The sequence below is a fragment of the Amblyomma mixtum genome, chromosome 2 (genome assembly GCF_055824585.1).
Source record: "Amblyomma mixtum isolate Tamu chromosome 2, ASM5582458v1, whole genome shotgun sequence".
Classification (NCBI taxonomy): Eukaryota; Metazoa; Arthropoda; class Arachnida; order Ixodida; family Ixodidae; genus Amblyomma; species Amblyomma mixtum.
The window spans coordinates 36,841,281-36,860,006 of NC_143013.1; the positions used below are offsets into that span (position 1 = coordinate 36,841,281).

At 47.4% G+C, this 18,726-nt stretch overlaps 1 protein-coding gene across 7 annotated transcripts in view; it reads right to left on the reverse strand.

Annotated features, from left to right (window-relative positions):
* Positions 1–17,622, reverse strand: part of Srrm1 (Serine-arginine repetitive matrix 1) — a 40,380-nt gene extending 22,758 nt beyond the window's left edge. For 4 of the 7 annotated variants that reach the window (XM_089571183.1, XM_089571182.1, XM_089571187.1 and 1 more), the window contains exons 1-9: positions 17,489–17,622; positions 16,851–16,940; positions 16,634–16,759; positions 14,904–15,074; positions 13,379–13,638; positions 8,987–9,091; positions 7,692–7,808; positions 5,736–5,838; positions 1,310–1,474 (exon numbers count right to left, since the gene is read on the reverse strand). In XM_089571183.1, the coding sequence (XP_089427309.1) occupies positions 1,310–1,474; positions 5,736–5,838; positions 7,692–7,808; positions 8,987–9,091; positions 13,379–13,638; positions 14,904–15,074; positions 16,634–16,759; positions 16,851–16,940; positions 17,489–17,512 (1,161 nt within the window). In that variant the 5' untranslated portion in view covers positions 17,513–17,622. Of the gene's footprint in view, positions 1–1,309; positions 1,475–5,735; positions 5,839–7,691; positions 7,809–8,986; positions 9,092–13,378; positions 13,639–14,903; positions 15,075–16,042; positions 16,120–16,181; positions 16,250–16,633; positions 16,760–16,850; positions 16,941–17,425 lie in introns of those variants that run through there. The other 3 variants (XM_089571185.1, XM_089571184.1, XM_089571188.1) reach the window with 3 other exon arrangements.
* Positions 17,623–18,726: the final 1,104 nt, after the last annotated feature.

Sequence of the window (18,726 nt, forward strand, 5' to 3'; positions counted from 1 at the left end):
TGCTGTCAAGAGAACCTAATGGCATACATTTCAGCGAGTTTCCTGCAGCAAATTTTCTTCAAAACTCTCCGAAATATACATGCATAAAAACTGCATAAGTGCTCAAGGAATTGTTTTACATGAAATTAAATGACATATCTAGAATCAGCGCACAAAAATGCACGTGCCCTGGAAATTAATATGACTATGAGTAAATTAATAAAAACTATGACTAAATTAATAAAATTTTCTTTTCAAGACCAGTGTCCCCCCTTAATATGTATTCATAGATCCCAGGGAGTCCTCATACAACTCCTGCCGCAGTGGTGGAGCAGTTAAGGGATGCACCCCTGCCCTACGATGGCAGGTGCTGCCACCGGTGGGGCCTGTGCAACCCAGCTTGCTCTTCGTGGGCAACCTCTCGCGACCAATCATTACTTTAGCTGCCCCCTGCCACTGTGCACAGTTTGCTCACAGTCCGGTGGGCAGGTTGTGATGGCGTCACAAGGTCACGTGACCTAGGTGGTGGCCCACCTGCCTTCTAGTTTCCTCCTCTGGGAACTTTTCATGGATTTGTTGGGTGTCGGATTTTCTGTGACCCAAGCTCTAACACTCCTGCGTTAAGAAGCCAGGGTATTGAAAGCCTCTTTTAACCCTTTCACTGCCAGGTTTTTCTGCTCACAGCTGCACAAACCCTGCCGGGTTTTTTTTTGCATGTTAGTTTCCTAGAAATTTTTTGCTAGTAACGCACTAAAATGCTCTGCAGGGCATGTAGACATGTTTATTGAGGATAATCTTATAGACATTAGTTGTACTGAATCAAGTCTTGCAGCACCAATCGTGCCTGTCGGATTGCCTCTTCTTACGCGGATTTTTGGTGGCAGGGGGGCTTCATCGCTGTCATCACTCCACAAGGCACTTAGGTGGGCTCCTTCCTCCTTCTTATTATCATTGGACTCCCAATTCACGAGCAGTTTTGAAGTTATGCACATTGCCTCGCATGGCTGCTGTGCGAAAACGAAAACGAAGCGACTCGGATGTGGAAACATGCACGCCATCTGTCGTGTAAAATTCCCCTACAAGATTTATGAGTTTATAGCGTCTCTCTATAGATGGCACTGCATGTTTGCATCGTTTTTTTTTTTTTACACGAGTGTTATCGGGAGCGGCAGGGGGTGAGTTAAAAAGCCAAAACGAGTTAACTCGGGAGAGGAAGGGGGTGTGCATATGTGGTAGCCCGAGTTATCTCGGGAGTAGCAGGGAAAGGGTTAAAATGCTGCATGGCGTACCTCCAGTCGGATCACTCAAACAAGAATTCACCCGCACTGACCCTTCTCGAGCGTCCGCTGCCCCTAGCCTTGTCACCCTGCCTCCGAGCAGCGGCCGGGCTTTCATCCGAACTGCTGCCCGACTCCTCCCGGCCTTGGGACCGGTAGTGGCGCTTCTGCTGCACCGAGTTCTTGCGTTGGCCCAGCTTCTCCAGCAGCGGTGAGACCTGTGCACAGACACAATGGCGCACAAGATCATTCCGGTCCATCTAACCACCAAGAGCAAACACAGCCTTCTTGTCCATGCCAGGGCAGATTATTTGCCACCTATACGCATGCAATAAACACAACAGCCATTTTTCATTTTCGAAATACAATCTTTTTCTCAGCTATTACCTTGCATACAGAACACACAACTTAAAATATTCGCAAATTCTTTGAAACAAAATGTCCAACCATTAACCAAGTAAACGATAAACTTAGGTAGTTTAAACAAGAAAGCTACACCTTTTTTCCGAGCCCTGTCATTGCATAGAGGACTCTGGACTATTTTTTGGTCTCCTGGGGCTCTTCAACATGCTTGAGTCATTGTCAATGGTCTGTTTTACAGTTCAGGTCCATCAAAGCAACATAGCATGCTGCAAAAGCACTGTGAACATGAACAGGCATAATCCATTTTCGTCAAAAGTAATTTTTCAAATGACAGCTTGAGCAACCAACAGCCACACCTTCGACGACAGGCAGCCGAGTGCCGCGTTGCATCACGAGGTGAAACAGCTTTACTGCATACAACGACAGTTTAAAGGGGCTGCGAAACACTGCCGGGGGAATACCGGCTATACTTCAGGTGGGCTCTTTATGTCACACAGATGCTGACTTAAAAAGAATTACAGGAATCGATGCACAGGAACGGGAGTTATTCAGTGAAGAAATCTGAAAACACAAGCAAACAAAACGCTGCCCTCAACTCGACTTTGGCGGGGCTTCCCACTCCTATTTCGCTCTCCCAATGACGGCACCTGGTGCAACCAATCAAAACAGCCAGCCAGAGCACGTCACGGAAGTTTGTACTCCATGGTTGCCTGCTCTCTGTGAGACTGGCAGCGTTGTTTCCATGCCAGGGCGCCCCTGGTGGTGTATTTTTATTTTACTTGCTTTGCAGGGCTTTTATCTAAGAAACAAATTGTTTTTGTTGATCTAATATAAAACGCAGACAGGTGACAAAATGTGTCTATTTATCCACACAATTTGCAGCATATTTACTGTTTGTCCGGTCGTCAAGCTCGCGCCAGGTGATGTCATATCCGCTGCTAAAAACCCGCCACTGTGTGGCGACACCATCAGAGCCATGAAGTTGTTTTTGGGAGGACATTAAAATATTAAAAAACGGAATGTACGCGGTATTACCGACGCTAATAGCACCATTATAACTCACTGTATGCAATCAACAGGCAAAACAGTTAACTAAGATTGTGTTTCTGGGCCCCTTTAAGAAAGTTATCAGAATGCAGCTCTTGGGCGCCCTTTCCCGCGCTGAGTGGCGTGCCTCACCGTCGGCATAACCGAGCGCACAGCGCAGCGGAGAATGAAAGACGGCGATAATGAAGAGAGCGGAGGAGGAAGGTACGGTGGTAGTGTGAAGGCAGGTTGCGCAGCTGTGACCTGCGGCACCAGAGAAGCACACGCTAATGTCTGCTCGCTGATGAAGTCATCAGAAAAGTATGCACCGCTTTCCAGAAATCGCGTTCGAACAGAGCGCTGTATACATGCTGGCCGTTCGTCCTAGGCGAGGCTCGTCAACGGCACAACACTGTGTGCACTGCCCAATTCCAAACACAGAGCTGCTTCCGTTCAGCTTGTGCTCTGTATGCGGTCGCCTACGGTTCGAGTGTGGCAGCAGCTGCGTTCAAAAACCTCACATAGCCAAGAAGCGTAATCATTGGCAAAATTTTTTAACTTGTGGAATTCAGTGAGATCTGCCAATGGTCTGCATAGGTGAGATAAGTAGCAAAAATTCACTTCCAAGAGACTCCATTACTGATGCAGCCTTTCATTAAAAGCCTACACACCAAAAACAGGATCTCAGCACAGCTCAAATTCTAACACGTCGTGACAAGATTGCAGAGCGCAATACAACATAGTGACAATGCAGAAACAAACGAGCATGTCTGAAAATCTACTGCCACAAATTAAAAGATGTTCCTGCATTACCCAGGTAGGAGCTTAACTTCGAAAATATCAAAAATGCAGTAAAGTGACCCCTTAGAATTTATATATCCCACTACAGAGAAAAGGCAAGGAGTGTTTACAAGCAATCAACACTTCAGGAGATGTCAAAAGTTACTGCATCAGAGAATAAAAGTTACGCATGCAGCTAATTCGAAAGAAACATGCAGGACGAAGGCAAAATGCATTTTGTGGCAAAAAACCATAGCCTCCAAAATTTGCCAAGAGAACTTAGGTTGTACCCTTCAGCGTTAAAATAATTACATAAGAGCAGTGAATAAAAATAACCCATGTTCAGTCCACTGACAAAGACCACTGCATAAGTCTATACCCCGATAACCATCCACTTGCCACTCACGGCACAAACTGCATGAAGCCTACCACTTTAAACACTGCAGCGCAGCTTATACAGTCTAGCCCGGTTATAACGAAGTCGGCGGGAATCGGAAATCACTTCGCTATATCCGCTATTTCGTAATATGCGGACTACAAAAAAAAAATGCAAACATCGGCATACCGATTTATTGCCGCTGAAAGAAGTCGTCCAGCGTCCCCTGAACACGTTTCGCGAGTGCGGACTTCAGGATTGCGGCTTCCATACCGTCCAACTGCGAACCAAAGATCTGGTTGAACTCCGGACTCCCGAGGTACATCCGTAGCGTGTCAACAGCTGCGATGGCCGCTGCGGAGGTGACCGGCTTAGGGGCACAACTAGCATCGTCGCATTCGCTGTCGGAGGCGCTCTCGAATAACTCTGTCCTTATAAACAGCATACAACGATCCACGATAACGATAAAAATGGGCCACGCTTCCAACATGCACAATGCTGCCGCGCTTTCTCCCTGCCTTGCGCACCGCGGCACCGACATAAAACAAAGCGCGCGCTGCCACACCTCCTGCAGACTGCAGTCCAGCCGTGGCGCCGACTGCCTGGGAGAAATAGAGAACCGCGATTGGCCAAGACGTCATCGAAAAAAAAAATCGTCTCTGTTCTTTTTTACATTTTTCTCCTGCGCGGCGTGCTCTACCGCTCTACGCCGTGACGCCGTTTAAGGACGGCGCAACACGAGACCGGCGTGCCATGCGATGCAGTGAAGCAACCTTTCGCTCCGCAGGAGAGCAGACGACGCCACGAAAGGACGCCGTCAGCCGAATTTTGCTCTTATTTTCGCGGAAAAAATCGCCTCAAGGACGCAAAAATGTGCTGATTGGCAGATTATTTTTCGGTTGGTATTAAATCTCTTCGTTATATCCGCTGACGAGCTTATTTACTTCGTTAAAACCGGACCCAAAATGCATTGAAAATGCATAAATGGGAATGGGAAATTGAAATCCCTTCGTTATAACCGCTATTTCGCTATAAGTGGCTTCGTTATAAACGGGCTAGACTGTAGCTATAATTAAACCATGGCTTCCAAAGGGAAGAGCTCAGTGTGCTACCTGAATAAATAATGACTCAGTAAGAATAAACAATGAAATTGTACATGGCCTTACATTAAGGATACATCCATCTTTTCACCTGCGGCACAATTTTTCTTGGCTACATGCCTAACAGCCACTAAAAAGCTCAACCACAGGAACACATGAAAAGCTACACTTGTGAAAGTGTGCTTCAAATAAGATTTTCTTTACTCTGCTGCATTCAGTACTCTTCACTTGCTTTAATATATACTTCTTACAGCAGCATATGACCTGTGTGTTAAGCCTTAAGTGGTTCAACATCAGAAGGGGTGACGACACACAAAAACCCAACAAAATTTGTCAAACATCACTTAGTTTCGGCAGTGCAGTGGCCACGAAGCTGCAGAAAACCCAACGTTAACTTCTGTCAACAAAAAACTGCAGGCAAGCACAATAGCCAACTGTGTACAACCATAGTTTTGCAAATTACATGCGCGCCTCGTGTTACCCATTTCCGACACTATAACAAATGCAAACGACATTCAACACACACCTCAAATAACATCAAGACGCCCAAGGCACAGTGGTCAACAATGACAGTTTTATTCAAACCAAGAAGCATGCAAAGCAGGCTGCAGCCAGCAATGTCTCCGTACCAGGTGCTAGTTCAAGTTCCAAAGCTCAGGGCACCTCTACGGCCGGTGAATGCTAAAAAAGCGATCAGGCAAAGAAGCACGGGGTGGGTCAAAACAAGGTCCCAGCGAGCAGTTGTCAGCGAGCAAACATGCAGGGCAGCCTTGGCCAAGCCCACCACCAGTCCAGAGCAGTCCCTCCCAAGAGGATTGTGGCACATGCTCATACCGCTTGCTGCTTCTCAGGCTTGGCCTTCTTGACAGAACCGTGGCTCGAAGTCGACGAAGACGAGGAACTTGAACTGGACCGTGCTGGGGACTCGGAATGGCGCCTGTTGGGAAACAAAAACAAAATGGCGAGCATTAAATGAATGGAATGATCAGAACGTACCGAATGCCTCAAGCCGTTAAATGCCTGAAGTTATAGCTGTTTGAAAAGACGGACCTCTATTCCTGAAAACAGAGCTTTTAAAAGATGAAGAGGTCAAAAGATGAAAATACAGATACAGTACAACCTGTAGACCGCGAGACTGAAAAAAAATCTCCCAATTTTAAAATCTGCACAAATTTGCGAAATTTCCTGGCTGGAGTACACTGTGTACAAGGTAAAGAATTTCAGATGTTCTAAACACTCTACGCAACAATATGGGTGAAAAAAACGCGCAATCCGCAGCTGCATGCACTCCCCCTGGTGCACCAAGTGCTACCTACGCACTGCCTATACCGTAACCACCTGTCATGCAGTACGCACTGTGAGCAGTGAGCTGTAGCTGACCGTCTGCACACTGTCAACACAGGGATCGCCAGTCACATGGTACAGAAAGACGTGAACACAGAAGGATGAAGTGCGCACTTTCAACTGATTCACTTCAAAGGATGTGGCACTTTCATACAGAATGGGATGACATCAAAGAGTAAAGAAGAAACAAACAATTTGCATCCGAAAAACTGAAGTGCGCACTTTGTCCGTCTGTGTTCGCATCCTTCTCTACCACTTGGCGCGATTTTCTCAATCTTAAACACCAACCAGCCCCTACTCTTGCCTTGTTGACACGTTACACACCACAAGCAGTGAGCAGTGGTGCCGCAATGGTTGTAAATAAACACAGTATCTATGTGTGAATGCATTTTCTGTGTTTTTGCATTCAGATTCAGTTCGTTTTGGATGATACGAATTTCGAATGACCCAAATATTTTTTCACGACCCTGTGACATTCATACCTTTGCAATTCTGCTGGATTGCTGCCAATGGCTGTTTTTAAAGCAAACTGCAGTGATGACTTTTTTTGTGTGCTAATCCATGAAACTAGGTTCCAGCGCCATTTTAACTTCCAAACGGTGACCATGGAGTCCTTTTTAGCCTTGATGTCCCAAGTTTGAATCGAACAGCACAAAAAAAAAAAAGTGCTCTTTTGAGAATTCCATTTCTGAGCAATGAATAAGTCTTTGGCTACCAAACATTACCAGACAGAGCTATAGAAATGACTTTTATTGAGAAAAAAAATTAAGCAACTGTACTCAGCATTCTCCTGAGACAGTACACATTTGTGTGAAGCAGCATGACAGTCACTGGTGTGAACTGCTGTTCAAAAAGTTCGGAGTATTAAAATTCATTCAGCAGACAGTCACGCTACCATATCATTCTTCATTATGCTAAACAGACTGTCCTAATATTTTTTTTTTAAACCATCGAATCAAACCTTTGCAGTTGAGCTCACTTATAACGGCTCTTATGAACACTTGCTTAGTATGAACAAAAGCCACGCGACGGTCACATTACGTTAGGGTTATGGCGCAGCATATTGGATAGGATGAACAGCAACAAACACAAAATCTGGTTACAGTGAACAAGCAGGTGTCAGCAACACCGCAACACCTTGGCTTCTGGAAAAGGCTTTGTGGCAGAGAAGGTGCCTTAACGCACCTGAACAGAACTATGGGAAGGGACGCGATATCCTGCACTGCCATGTGTTCCATCAGTTTGCGCCAGTTATTGCCTGCACTGCATGCACTAACCACCTATTCCTCTGAAGCCAGATTTATACCCCGTCACAAGGGCAATCTCAATGCCCATTGAGTCAGTGGCCATCAAAATCTTCACAACTAACCTCCTAGAACGGCACTAAAAACAAATATTTCAGCGCACTATAATTCAGGCTGAGAGAAAATAGCATACACAACTCACCGCCTGTGCCTACGAGGGTCGGGGCTCCTACGGTGATGGGGAGGAGAGTGCCGCCCATGGTGCGGGGGGGACCTCCGCCTGCGCGGACTGCGTGACCTCCTCTGAGGAGAACGTGACCTGCAATTCAACCCACGCAATAAAAACTTGGCTGTTACACTGCAACTGTGACACTGTTCTTATATCGTGTGCTGCAAACGTCACCTTGCAATACTCGTTTACCCTGTGCTGGCATTTAGACATCCTATGTTTAACGTGCGTAGAACGGCAACGGCACACCGTCTAAAGTGGTACTCAACATTTCACCAGCCTTTCGCCGCCACTGTGTTCGGCGGCTTCTGGTGTGCTGTGCTGGTGTGCCAAAGCCATGCACCCCAATAGGTGGCAGAATTTTGTTGCAGCTACTAGTACAGTCCACTGATGCTGCAGCACAAGTGCGGCTACACGGGTTGGCTCTGAGGCTTTCGTTTCTGTCACCCATTTTTTTCCTTGTTGCCGGCAGTCTAAAAAACAGTTTGCAGATTCCAATAAACGAGGACTGTGTAGGATTAAAGCTGCCACTGCGAAAACAGCGCAGAAGCGAATGCGTGCTGCAACTCTGCCCACTCCAGGCGTGCTTGCTCCTCACCAATGCCTCCCTTCCATTGACAGCTGCTCCGACGGAGTGTCATCAAGGGTAGTTCTAGACATTCTGTGAACGCAAAATGATCACAAAAGCCACAGACTTGCAATTTACAGAGAGGCATGCTGCACTTACAAAAAATAATAAAAAAAGTGGCAGAAACTGATGCGCAATTTTAACTCGACATCAAATATGGGCCCCCTTCCGCCAAAGCTGCAGTGGTGTGTCGTCCGTGTAAACCAAGCCTGTACCCATAACGATTTGTTGCATCCCACCACAGACTTCAGGGACGAGCCCACCAGCAACTCATGCAACGCACTGCGCTTAGTCACGTTCAAGCTTGCATTTATGATGGACACTCCTGATCCCTTCACCAGTGATGACACTGCAACAGCCCAGTCCGCCTGGCCCGCAGAATTGCAGCGGCTAAGGCGACAGTGGCAAATGAGAAGAGCAACATGCCAGGACTCAGCGGTGCAAGTGGCCAGAGTAGAAAAGATGCGATGATTCAGCGGTGTGCACAACTGAATTAGAAGCGATGCGTAGAGACCACAAAGTGCAAACGGTGGCAGGACAGCTAACACCCTGCTGTCGCAGATTTGTTGCATCACACTGTACAACTGCCAATAGTTGCCTTCAACTTTGTTGACCTCTCGAAGAGATCAGTGCTCCATACCTGCGACGTCGATCCTTGGGCGGTGAAGCTCGCTGCTTGCGTGGGCTCTCGGCTCTGTGCTTTTCCACAGGCTCCTTCCGCACTTCCACAGGGGGTGAGACAGCCCTGAGGAAAACCCACCACGATGACTGTGTAAAATAACCTATGAAGTAGACAGAGTCAATTTTCTGACTATTGATTTACACGATCATCAGTAGCGATGAAAAGTAGCGGTACACTTGGCAGCAGTCTGCAGAAACGCTCGGCTTGCTGTGTGCATCATATGGCCGCTTGATGACGTCACCCAATTTTTCATGCCACCCCTGGGATATTCTCTACCATCTACGGGTGCACAAACACACACTAACACACTGCTGCTTTTCTCATAATGGCACTAGTAATGCTTTCACTTTCAGAAGATCAGACGAAAATACATTGCCCTTCTTACTTTCCCAGTGCTGTGGTCGGGCGCTACCACCCTGGCTTTTCTGTTCACATTTTTGGCCGAGGTTCGCGAGTATAAAGGAACTAAGTTCAAACACCCAACCAATCAGAAAGGCACCACCCAATACAGATGCCACCTCATTTCCGCTGCCGAAAATTGCTGCTGCACTAAGACATCACCTTGTTTTTTTGGTTTTTTGAGGAAAGGAAATGGCGCAGTACCTGTCTCGCATATCTCGGCGGACCAGGTGAACCGCGCCATAAGGAAAGGGAGGAAGGTAGGAGTGAAAGAAGAAAGAGGTGCCGTAGTGGAGGTCTAGTGGAGGTCTCCAGAATAATTTCGACCACCTGGGGATCTTTAACATGCACTGACATCGCACAGCACACGGGCGCCTCTTGCATTTCGCCTCCATCGAAACGCAGCCGCCGCGGTCGGGTTCGAATCCGGGTACTCCGGCTCGGTAGACGGGCGAGCCACCGCGACGGGCTAAGATATCACCTGCTTGAAACGACTTCTGAAGATTTATTTTTTTTCGTGACATATGATATGGGGGGACTGACTTGCATGTGAGTCGACTTACAGTAGTGTAATACAGTGTGGCATTTTGACACCCGAGCGTCCAAAGAGATTGCCATAATTGTAATGTTTATATTTTAATCTTCTTCAGAAGTCGTTTTTATACCCCTGTCACACGGCCAGTTTCAATGGCCATCGAGTCGAGGGCCTTCGAGATTTTCGATCGCCATCGAACTCGAGGGAGTTGTGGTGCTGCTACACGGCAAATCTCAATGGCCATTGAAATCGCTCTCGCGTCTTACGCCAAGCTCGTGTGGCGCCACAATCGCTACGTTCGGTTTCGCGCAAATAACAAAAATATCTTGACAAAACTTAACCAAGTGTTGAAATCATAAGGCGCGTTCACACTTGTTCAAAAATCCGGCAAGCGAAGCGGATTCGCTCGCCGCAAAAACTAGGACCTGTTCTGATCTGATGACGCCCGGGCGAGTTGGAACGGCCGCGCCGCTGCTGCTTCTCGCTGTGCCCACCACGTCGCCGCTCGCGGTGTACACAGATACAGTGAGAAAAGAGCATAAATTTATGCTGTCTACGTACCACGAGCGTATGCACGCTTACGTACGCTAAACGCAGGCGCATTCCCACATTTAGTTCAGCGTATGCTTGCAGAGACGCAAAAATAAACTCAGCCTCTAGTGGCGCCATCTGGTGGTGAAAACGGGAACCATTACTGTCAACAAACCGACTCTCTTAGGCCTAGCAGCGGCAGAATCGTCACTCTAAATAAAAAATAAAGCAAATTTATCACTTATACGTTTTCTTGTAGGCAAGATGAGACGAAGCGAAAGACCGGTGCCCCATTTATGACCAGTGAACGGACAGAAAAAGGCAGCAACAACGAGAATTCAGTCCGAAGCGAGGGGTCCGGCTTTGAAGGGCGCCGCCATGTTTGTTGTCGTTCGAAGCAATGCTAGCAACCTTGGGCAACGCTCGAAGGCCCTCGAAATCTCGATAGAGTTCCGGGCTGCTCCGTCCACTCGATAGACTATTGAGTCGATGGCCATTGAAACTGGCCGTGTAGCAGCGCTCGATCGCCTTCGAGTCGATAGACTATCGGTTCGAGGGCCTTCGAAATGCCCGTGTGACAGGGGTATTAGACATCCCCATTTTGAAATGACTTCTGAAGAAGATTAAAATATAAATATTACAATTATGGCAATCTCTTTGGACGCTCAGGTGTCACAATGTCACTTACTGTATGTATTTACACCACTGTAAGTCGACTCGCATGCAAGTCGATCCCCCCATATAATATGTCAGAAAAAAAAAAAGGGCATCCCGTGGGCACATTCAAAAATGAAAATGTATTAGTCACTGGACAACTCGTCCATGCTTGCATCATCATCTTCACTGATACTGCTGTCGTCATCGCTGCTGCGGTCGTCATCACTGCTGCACATCGTTCTAACGTAGTCATGCAGCTAAATTCCCCACTTCACAAACAACCACAGCACGTACCGTATTTCCTCGCATAATAGGCGCACCCCTAGTTTGGTCGCGAAAAATCAGATTTTTTTATTTTCACGCATAATAGGCGCACCCCGAACTTGGCACTATGACCAATACTGTATTTACACGATCGCAAGCCGGCGCCTCGCCGCCCCCCGCCCCCCAATCTTTATTTTTACAAAGTTTTTGCTGAACTGACTACTAGTCCTCACTAGTGCTGCAGCCGTTGCAGCTGCTGCGGACCCACAGCACGTACAACGACATCGTGTAGAACAGCCGCACACAGTTTTCAGGGATGCTCACTTTAAACGTCTGTTTGGAAAGCTTCATCTCCAGCCGGAAACGTTCCCGACTTAGGCCCGCGAAAACCACGGCGCTTGGAGTCGCGTGCGAAAATTTAGGCACGCCGCAGTCGCAACTGCCGCACTTCTCAGCCACATCGAATTTCCGACCTGCCGCACGCTTGCAGTGTTCGAGAGCAAACTCTCAGCCGTGTAGCTGTACAGGTGCTTGCCCGTCGAGCTAAAACAGCAATGCTCGGTGGCAAAGCCACAAACCACGATGAACTAACGCGCTACCGCAGATCCCGGCACTTGACAGCAAAAAAAAAAAAAAAAAAGAACTGAAGCTGGTTATGCTGATGGCGATATAGACAGCGAAAGCTCGCGGCGGAGGAAAACGATGATGATGATGAGCTTGGCCTCGGGTGCCCTCCATGGGTGGCATCTGGAAGTGGAAGCTCCTGTGCGCATGTGTGGCCTCCGCGATTAAGCGCTCGTTACGCGCAGTCGGAGCCGATCGCGGAGGCCTCGGCGCGTGCATTTCGAAGGCTATTCCCGCGTGGGCCATAGAAAGTTTCGGTGTGGCCCTTACACGGATCTTTTTTTTTAAATATTTTCTTTGGGAAAACTGGGTACGGTCCGTGCACGAGTGCGTTTATGCGGCATGTTCAATTTTGCGAGTCGAAAAATTTGCGGAAAATTTACCCCGCGTAATAGGCGCACCCCGAACTTTGAGCCAGATTTTCTGGAAAAAAAGTGCGCCTATTATGCGAGTAAATACGGTAGTCATCTGGCAAAAACCTGCACTCGCAAACAACTGCACCATGAAATCACGTGGAACAGCTAAAATTTCTGCCTCGCTGCAGCCGCCGCACCGCATCACCCGTTCTGTAACATCGGCCTTGCAGGCCAGCGTGCACTTGTTCGTTTATTCGGCGTAAAGAATGACAGCCATCTCGAATGTAGCCGTGAACAAAACCGAACGCTTGCCAGCCCCTGAGCCCAAATGGCGAATGATGAAACATTACACTAAAAACTGGTAATACGTGGCTTGTTTTTTGTTTTATTAATTGTTTCTTTTTTAAGTTCACGAATTTTTCGGACTGCTCGATTATCCGGACCATTTTTCGGGTCCCACCAAGTCCAAAAAATCAGTCAGCGACTGTATTGAGGAACACGAGCTGCAAAAAGCGCGCTTTCCGAGGCAAGCCATGCAAGTTTCCCCGAACTGGAAGAAGAGCTGCTCTGCTTAGTGATGTAAGCGCTGAACAACGGCTACATGTTGACAGCGGACATGCTGCACAACTTCTAGTGGGATGAGCGTGGACCAGAGCACTGCACCAGCTCGGAGTCTGAAGACTCCGCGAGTGACGACTGAATGTGGAATAAATCCCGCTCATTCACTGACTGCTGTTTCTACTTACATTTACTTATTTTTTTTACTTATTTTCGGGGTGCGGTCCATACACATCGCGTGTATGGGCTGCACCCCGCAAATTGACCTTCAAATCTGGGAAAAAAAATTCAGCCCTTACACTTGTTTATACGGTAACAACCAAGGCAATTAGGAATGAAGTTCCAAGAGCCCAGCACACAGAGACACTAATTTTAAAACCTGCACTCCGGCACCTTCAAAGAACACAAGGCCGGTGGCCAACTCACTTTTCTCGGGGCTTCGGCTCCACCACTGGTTCTTTCCTGGGCACAGGCTCCGGCTCTCGCTCAACAAACACCCTCGGTGGCTTCTCCTCGACAGGCTTCTCCTTTGGCTTTGTCTCGGCATGATTTGGCCGCTCCTTTGGCTTCTCGGGCGACCTGTCCCGCATTGATGCGGCGGCCGCCTCCCTCGCCCTTTCGACCATTTTCTCGCGCTCTCGTTCTTCGGCGCGCTTTGCACTATCGTGCATTCTCTCCTGCTCCTCCTAGAAAATAAAATGATTGCCGACTGAGCTCCAGTAACCCCCGAGCGAAACGAAGAATTATCAGTTGGCTTCCATTCATTTCTTTTGTAAAGGTAAGTGCCCGATAAAAGGAAAAGCAAGACTTTACTACCTGAACAAGTACAAGCTCCATCAAAGGAGCACCGAAGCTATCAAAATGATACTGCTGCCCTGTAACCCTGTAAGGAAGCTCATGCAAGGCACGGCACAATGTCAAAAAAAAAAAGCTCCAAGTTCACTGCCGTATACCCATGCGTAATTTGCGCCCATGCGTAATTTATGCACCCCTAATTTATCACCCGAGTTAGTTTTTTTTTTTTAATTTAATCTCACATTCTATGCACCTTGCTGTGCCAAACATCCAGCATGAACACAGGTGTACGCAAGGCAGGCTTGGGAAGGTTGGCACAGTCACGCCACTGTGTGCAGCTACGAAAGGTGTGAGTGGCAAGGGGAAGAATAGCATACCCTTTACCCAGCTCACTTGTACTGGCAGTCGCTTTCCAGAACGAACAGTTGCGAAAGCAAAATTACAACAACCGCTGGTGCGTGCCAGAATCCGAACCGTTTGGTTTGCCGCCAGTCAGCCATAACGCATGCGAGGCACTGGCTTATCGCCTGATATCTCCATTTGCCTCTGACAACTGGCTTCGCGATTGTATCATTGTGAGTTTATTGCCTACAGCTACGCACACACGCCGTCATGCCATCCTGCAGGGAACTACATAACACAGGGAGGGGCAGGAGTGGCATATGCATCCTATATTTGCAGTCAACTTTTTTCTCGCCAGCAAGGAGGGAGAGTTGGGCAGTCGATGCACAGGCGGCAACACACCGTGTATATTGTGCGGAATTTCAGCATAATTTGTGCGCCTCCTTTTTTGAAGCCCCAAGAAAAAAGAGCACAAATTACGCGAGTAAATACGATATGTATAATCGGCCAAATCTTTAGCTATCGTGCATGACGGCCGTCTTTTCTGTGCTCCTGTGCCCTGCAACGAAGCCAACTTGCGAAAAGATCAAATCTAAGCATCGGCTCACCAAGCCCGTGCTTAACCTCAAGCTTTTCGCTAGTCTGCTTCCTCTTAAGGTACAGGAGCACAGAAAAGATGGCCATTGCACATGATAGCTAAATATTTGGATGGCTGCACTCAACAGTGTAGGTAGCGTACAACTGCCTGGCATCAACAGCACCTCCTGTAATGTACCAACAGCCCATTAGGAGCCTGGTAAGAGAGCAAGCCTACCTGTCGCCTCCTGATCTCCGCCTTCTTCTCCTCAAGGATCTCTGCGGGAATGCCCCCGACAGTCTCCTGGGCGCTAAGCAGTAGCCCCCACAAGTCGCCCATAAAGTCCCGGGCATTCTTGCCGTTCAGGAAGCCTGTCAGGTTGATCTGCATCATCCGCGGGTCGGGGTGCTGGGGATAGAAGACAGGCCGGTCCCAAGACAGTCACCAACTTTTTCCCCCAAGAGCTGGGAAGAACAAACAGCACTCTCCCCAAAATTTGGAAGGTTAACCTAAGTGCACTACCAGAGCAGCAGTCAAGCAACTACAACACTTCAGACTGCGGTCTGGACACACACAGCAATGTGCTATGCCAAAGCACTGCTCCTGCTCACCCACTAAATGACAGAACAGACGCGGTCTCACGGGACTTATGCTGACAAGGACTTCAAAACAAAGATCTACATGCTATGCTTGGGTGCAACTTTTGCTTCCCAGTAGAAAAATGTTAGGTTGGCATTAAAGAGATTTGTACTTTCACAAGAACTGCAGCATAAGTCAATCCGAACCACGATCACAGTAGCGCCCACTGTAGCTCTATGGCGTGCAATATTTCAAGAAAAGAATAAATCTTTCACATTAGCACTTTAATACATTCTACAGGGGAATAAACTTTGCAGAAATTCATATCCCTCCCAGTTCCTCCAGCCAATAAATCAACAAGTAATCATACTTGCTTTATACACACTGGAAACACTAACTGCAGAAGGGCAGCCTGGAAGTAATTGAAGAACAGACTTTTCTCACACTTGCAGTATGTCAGCAACTTTATTCGCAGAAAACTAAACTGCTTTCATTCAGCCCAATATCAAAGCACGCAATCAATGCATGCCCTTATTAAATGTGAGATGGCTATCATTAACGTGTTATTGTTTCACGCACACAAGTTAATTTTGTAAACTAATGTGCGGCAAGCAAGCCCATGTGTATCTCCCCCATAAACTGCACAATTCAAAGCTTTTTTTCTCTCCAACAAACTTAAAAAATGGAAAACGCAAATTGTTTGGCTGGCCGCAGTCAAAGCTGAGCACACACGAATAAAACAGCAGAGCCTGTGCAGAATGCAGACAGGCAACACTGGGAAAGAGAACCATTACCACCTCATCAGACGAGCACCACCTGTGAAGGCCGGAAACAAGAGGCGCCCGTGGCCAATAGCAGACATAGCCTAAAAAGACTGAACAAAGGCTACGTAAGGGCAACGTTTTTTCTCTCCTCCCCCACCAGACAAGTACATACATGGGCACTTGGGGTCCAAAGGAATCTTAGTTTGGATGCAAGAGGTCCTTAGCTGTGAATGTGTTGGACTGAAAGATTCAACAGACCCCATTAGTTTGCCTCTGCTCCAAGCATCAGGTGCCTGGGCTGGCCTCCACACAAAACACCTACACTCTACAGCATCAGTGACGTAATCTTTCCTTACATTTCAGCTTGGAACTCATTCGTTAAAAACTACAGACGCGTGCAAAGCTGTGAGATTTTTGCTCTATCACAAGACTACAGAAGAGTTCCATGGTCCTGAAGCAATAAGCACTGCATTTGAGGTCCTGCTCAGATCCATTAGGATGCATTTTTCAGAACGTTAGATCGAACTTGTAACAACGTATATAAACTAAGCTAGACACACTACCACTCAACTCTAATGAAAAGTGCCCGCAAGTAGTCATGCTCGGTACCAGCTTGTCACCCACCTTGTCCGCCTCCAGCTGGTTAAAGACAAACTCGACGACAACTTCATCCTCCATCCCAAGGAATTCTGTTATCTTTTTGGTGATCCATGGCTTGATGGTGTCCAGGTTCACTTTGGTCATGTCAACCTACATAACAGCATTGATTGAAGACGTGTTAACCACCTGGCGTCTAGAGCGCGTGTCAAGATAATTGGCGGGAAATAGTCGAGCAACCCACCCTTTTGGTGAGAACATCGTGAAATCTCAGCTGCTTCAAAAGCTTCTTCTGTTTGTCAGTGAAGCGGTTATCTTGTTCAGCGCTAGTACCCTGTAAACAAAGCAGTTACGTGCTGAAGAACCCACAGGTTTGCAAAACCAGAAGCAACAGGCATATTATGCAGCGACGGTGCGCGAACCTCGAGGCCGGACCTACTTGGGCACCACATACGCGTCGGACGAAATTCTCATAACGACAAGCAAACCCTTCCTGTTTTGTTATCGGTTCGCAGGAATCCGGCTCATTGCGGTACTCATAGAGCGTTCGATACGCTCGAGTATTTCGGAGCCTTTAATGGTAGAATCAAGCCTCGATCATACTGATGTAATATATCTTAAATGCGAGTTCACTCACACCAAACTTAAAGCGATGATTACCTACGACAGCGATTGGGCAGCAAATAAATTTGCTGGCACGTCGACGACGCAACGTAGTGCCGTAGTGGTTAGGCCTAGTGGCTTCCGTGCACACACTGAAATGGCTGAGCAACACTACTCGCGATACTTTATATCTAAGAATAATTTTAACGATACTACCTTTAAGAACATTTCTTGACCGTGTGATCAGGGGAAACTGTTGGTGAAAGTAGAAAGACTTACGCGAAAAAACCCGGCATCGGTCATTGTTTTCAGTCACGACGACGGGTACAGCGCATTGTTGGCCGACGGTGTGTGAAATCGGCCGCACCGACTAACGAGTCAATCCCAAGATGCCCAAGTTTCAAAACAGAAACCGATTCTCATTGCACAACGCAGAAAAATGGTCAAGGAGGAGGTTTTGCAATAAATATTGATTTTTCTCAAGAGAATTTACAATTTTTCTGCATTCAGACGTATCTGTATTGTGATTACTTTACATGTAAAAAGTAATTCTGCAAGCCTTTTTTTTTTTTTTTTTCTGCGACACAGATTTGTCTCTCACCCAAGGCGGGAAAATAATCAAAATAATAAACATAGATATTTATATTATTCACCACGACTCGATACCTGCACACGCACCCCAAGAAAAGCTGTCTAGCAGTTTAGAGAATAATGTTGATTTTGAAGCAAGTATATTCCCTTACGCGTGAATATATGTTGGCTCAGTGGACAATAAAGAAAAAGAAAATGTTGGCTCAGTGGCTAAGGCGCTCGGCTGCTGACCACCCGAAAGACGCGGGTTCGATCCCGGCCGCGGCGGCTGAATTTTGATGACGGCGAAATTCTAGAGGCTCGTGTGCTGTGCGATGTCAGTGCACGTTAAAGATCCCCAGGCGGTCGAAATTTTCGGAGCCCTTCACTACGGCGTCCCTCATAGCCTGAGTCGCTTTGGGACGTTAAACCCCATTAACCAAACCTTTAGTTCTCTTTTTGTTGTTGTCCTCATAAAATGGCACATACCCACAAGGGGGATTGGCCATGACCAGGCCGTGACCAGCAGTTTTGTCAATGGAAATGCTATTTTCTCAGAACCACAGTTTCTTGTTCTCAATTATTTTTTGTAATTGCCCTCTCTGGCACCATCGAGGGGGTTCCCTAGTCATTCGAGCACAGGTGGAGAGGGAAATTGAGTGAAGTGGACACCGTCAACTGTGACCACCTTCGCTTGTAATGTGCTCCATTCAGATATTGTTTTTGCAAAGGATGAGAGTGTCATGCAATTTTTACGACATTTAACAGCTCTAATTTAACGGAAGAGGGAGAGTGAGAAAGCGGCTGGCGGCCTGTTTTACACATCGTTTTATACGAAGGTGAGAAATCACTTTTAAAGGTCGTTGTCTGCTCGGTTTAGACCTGAAACAAACGATCCCCACGCTCTCTGCCAGTGTGCTCGTTGTGTCGCAGCTGAGCGGCCAGCT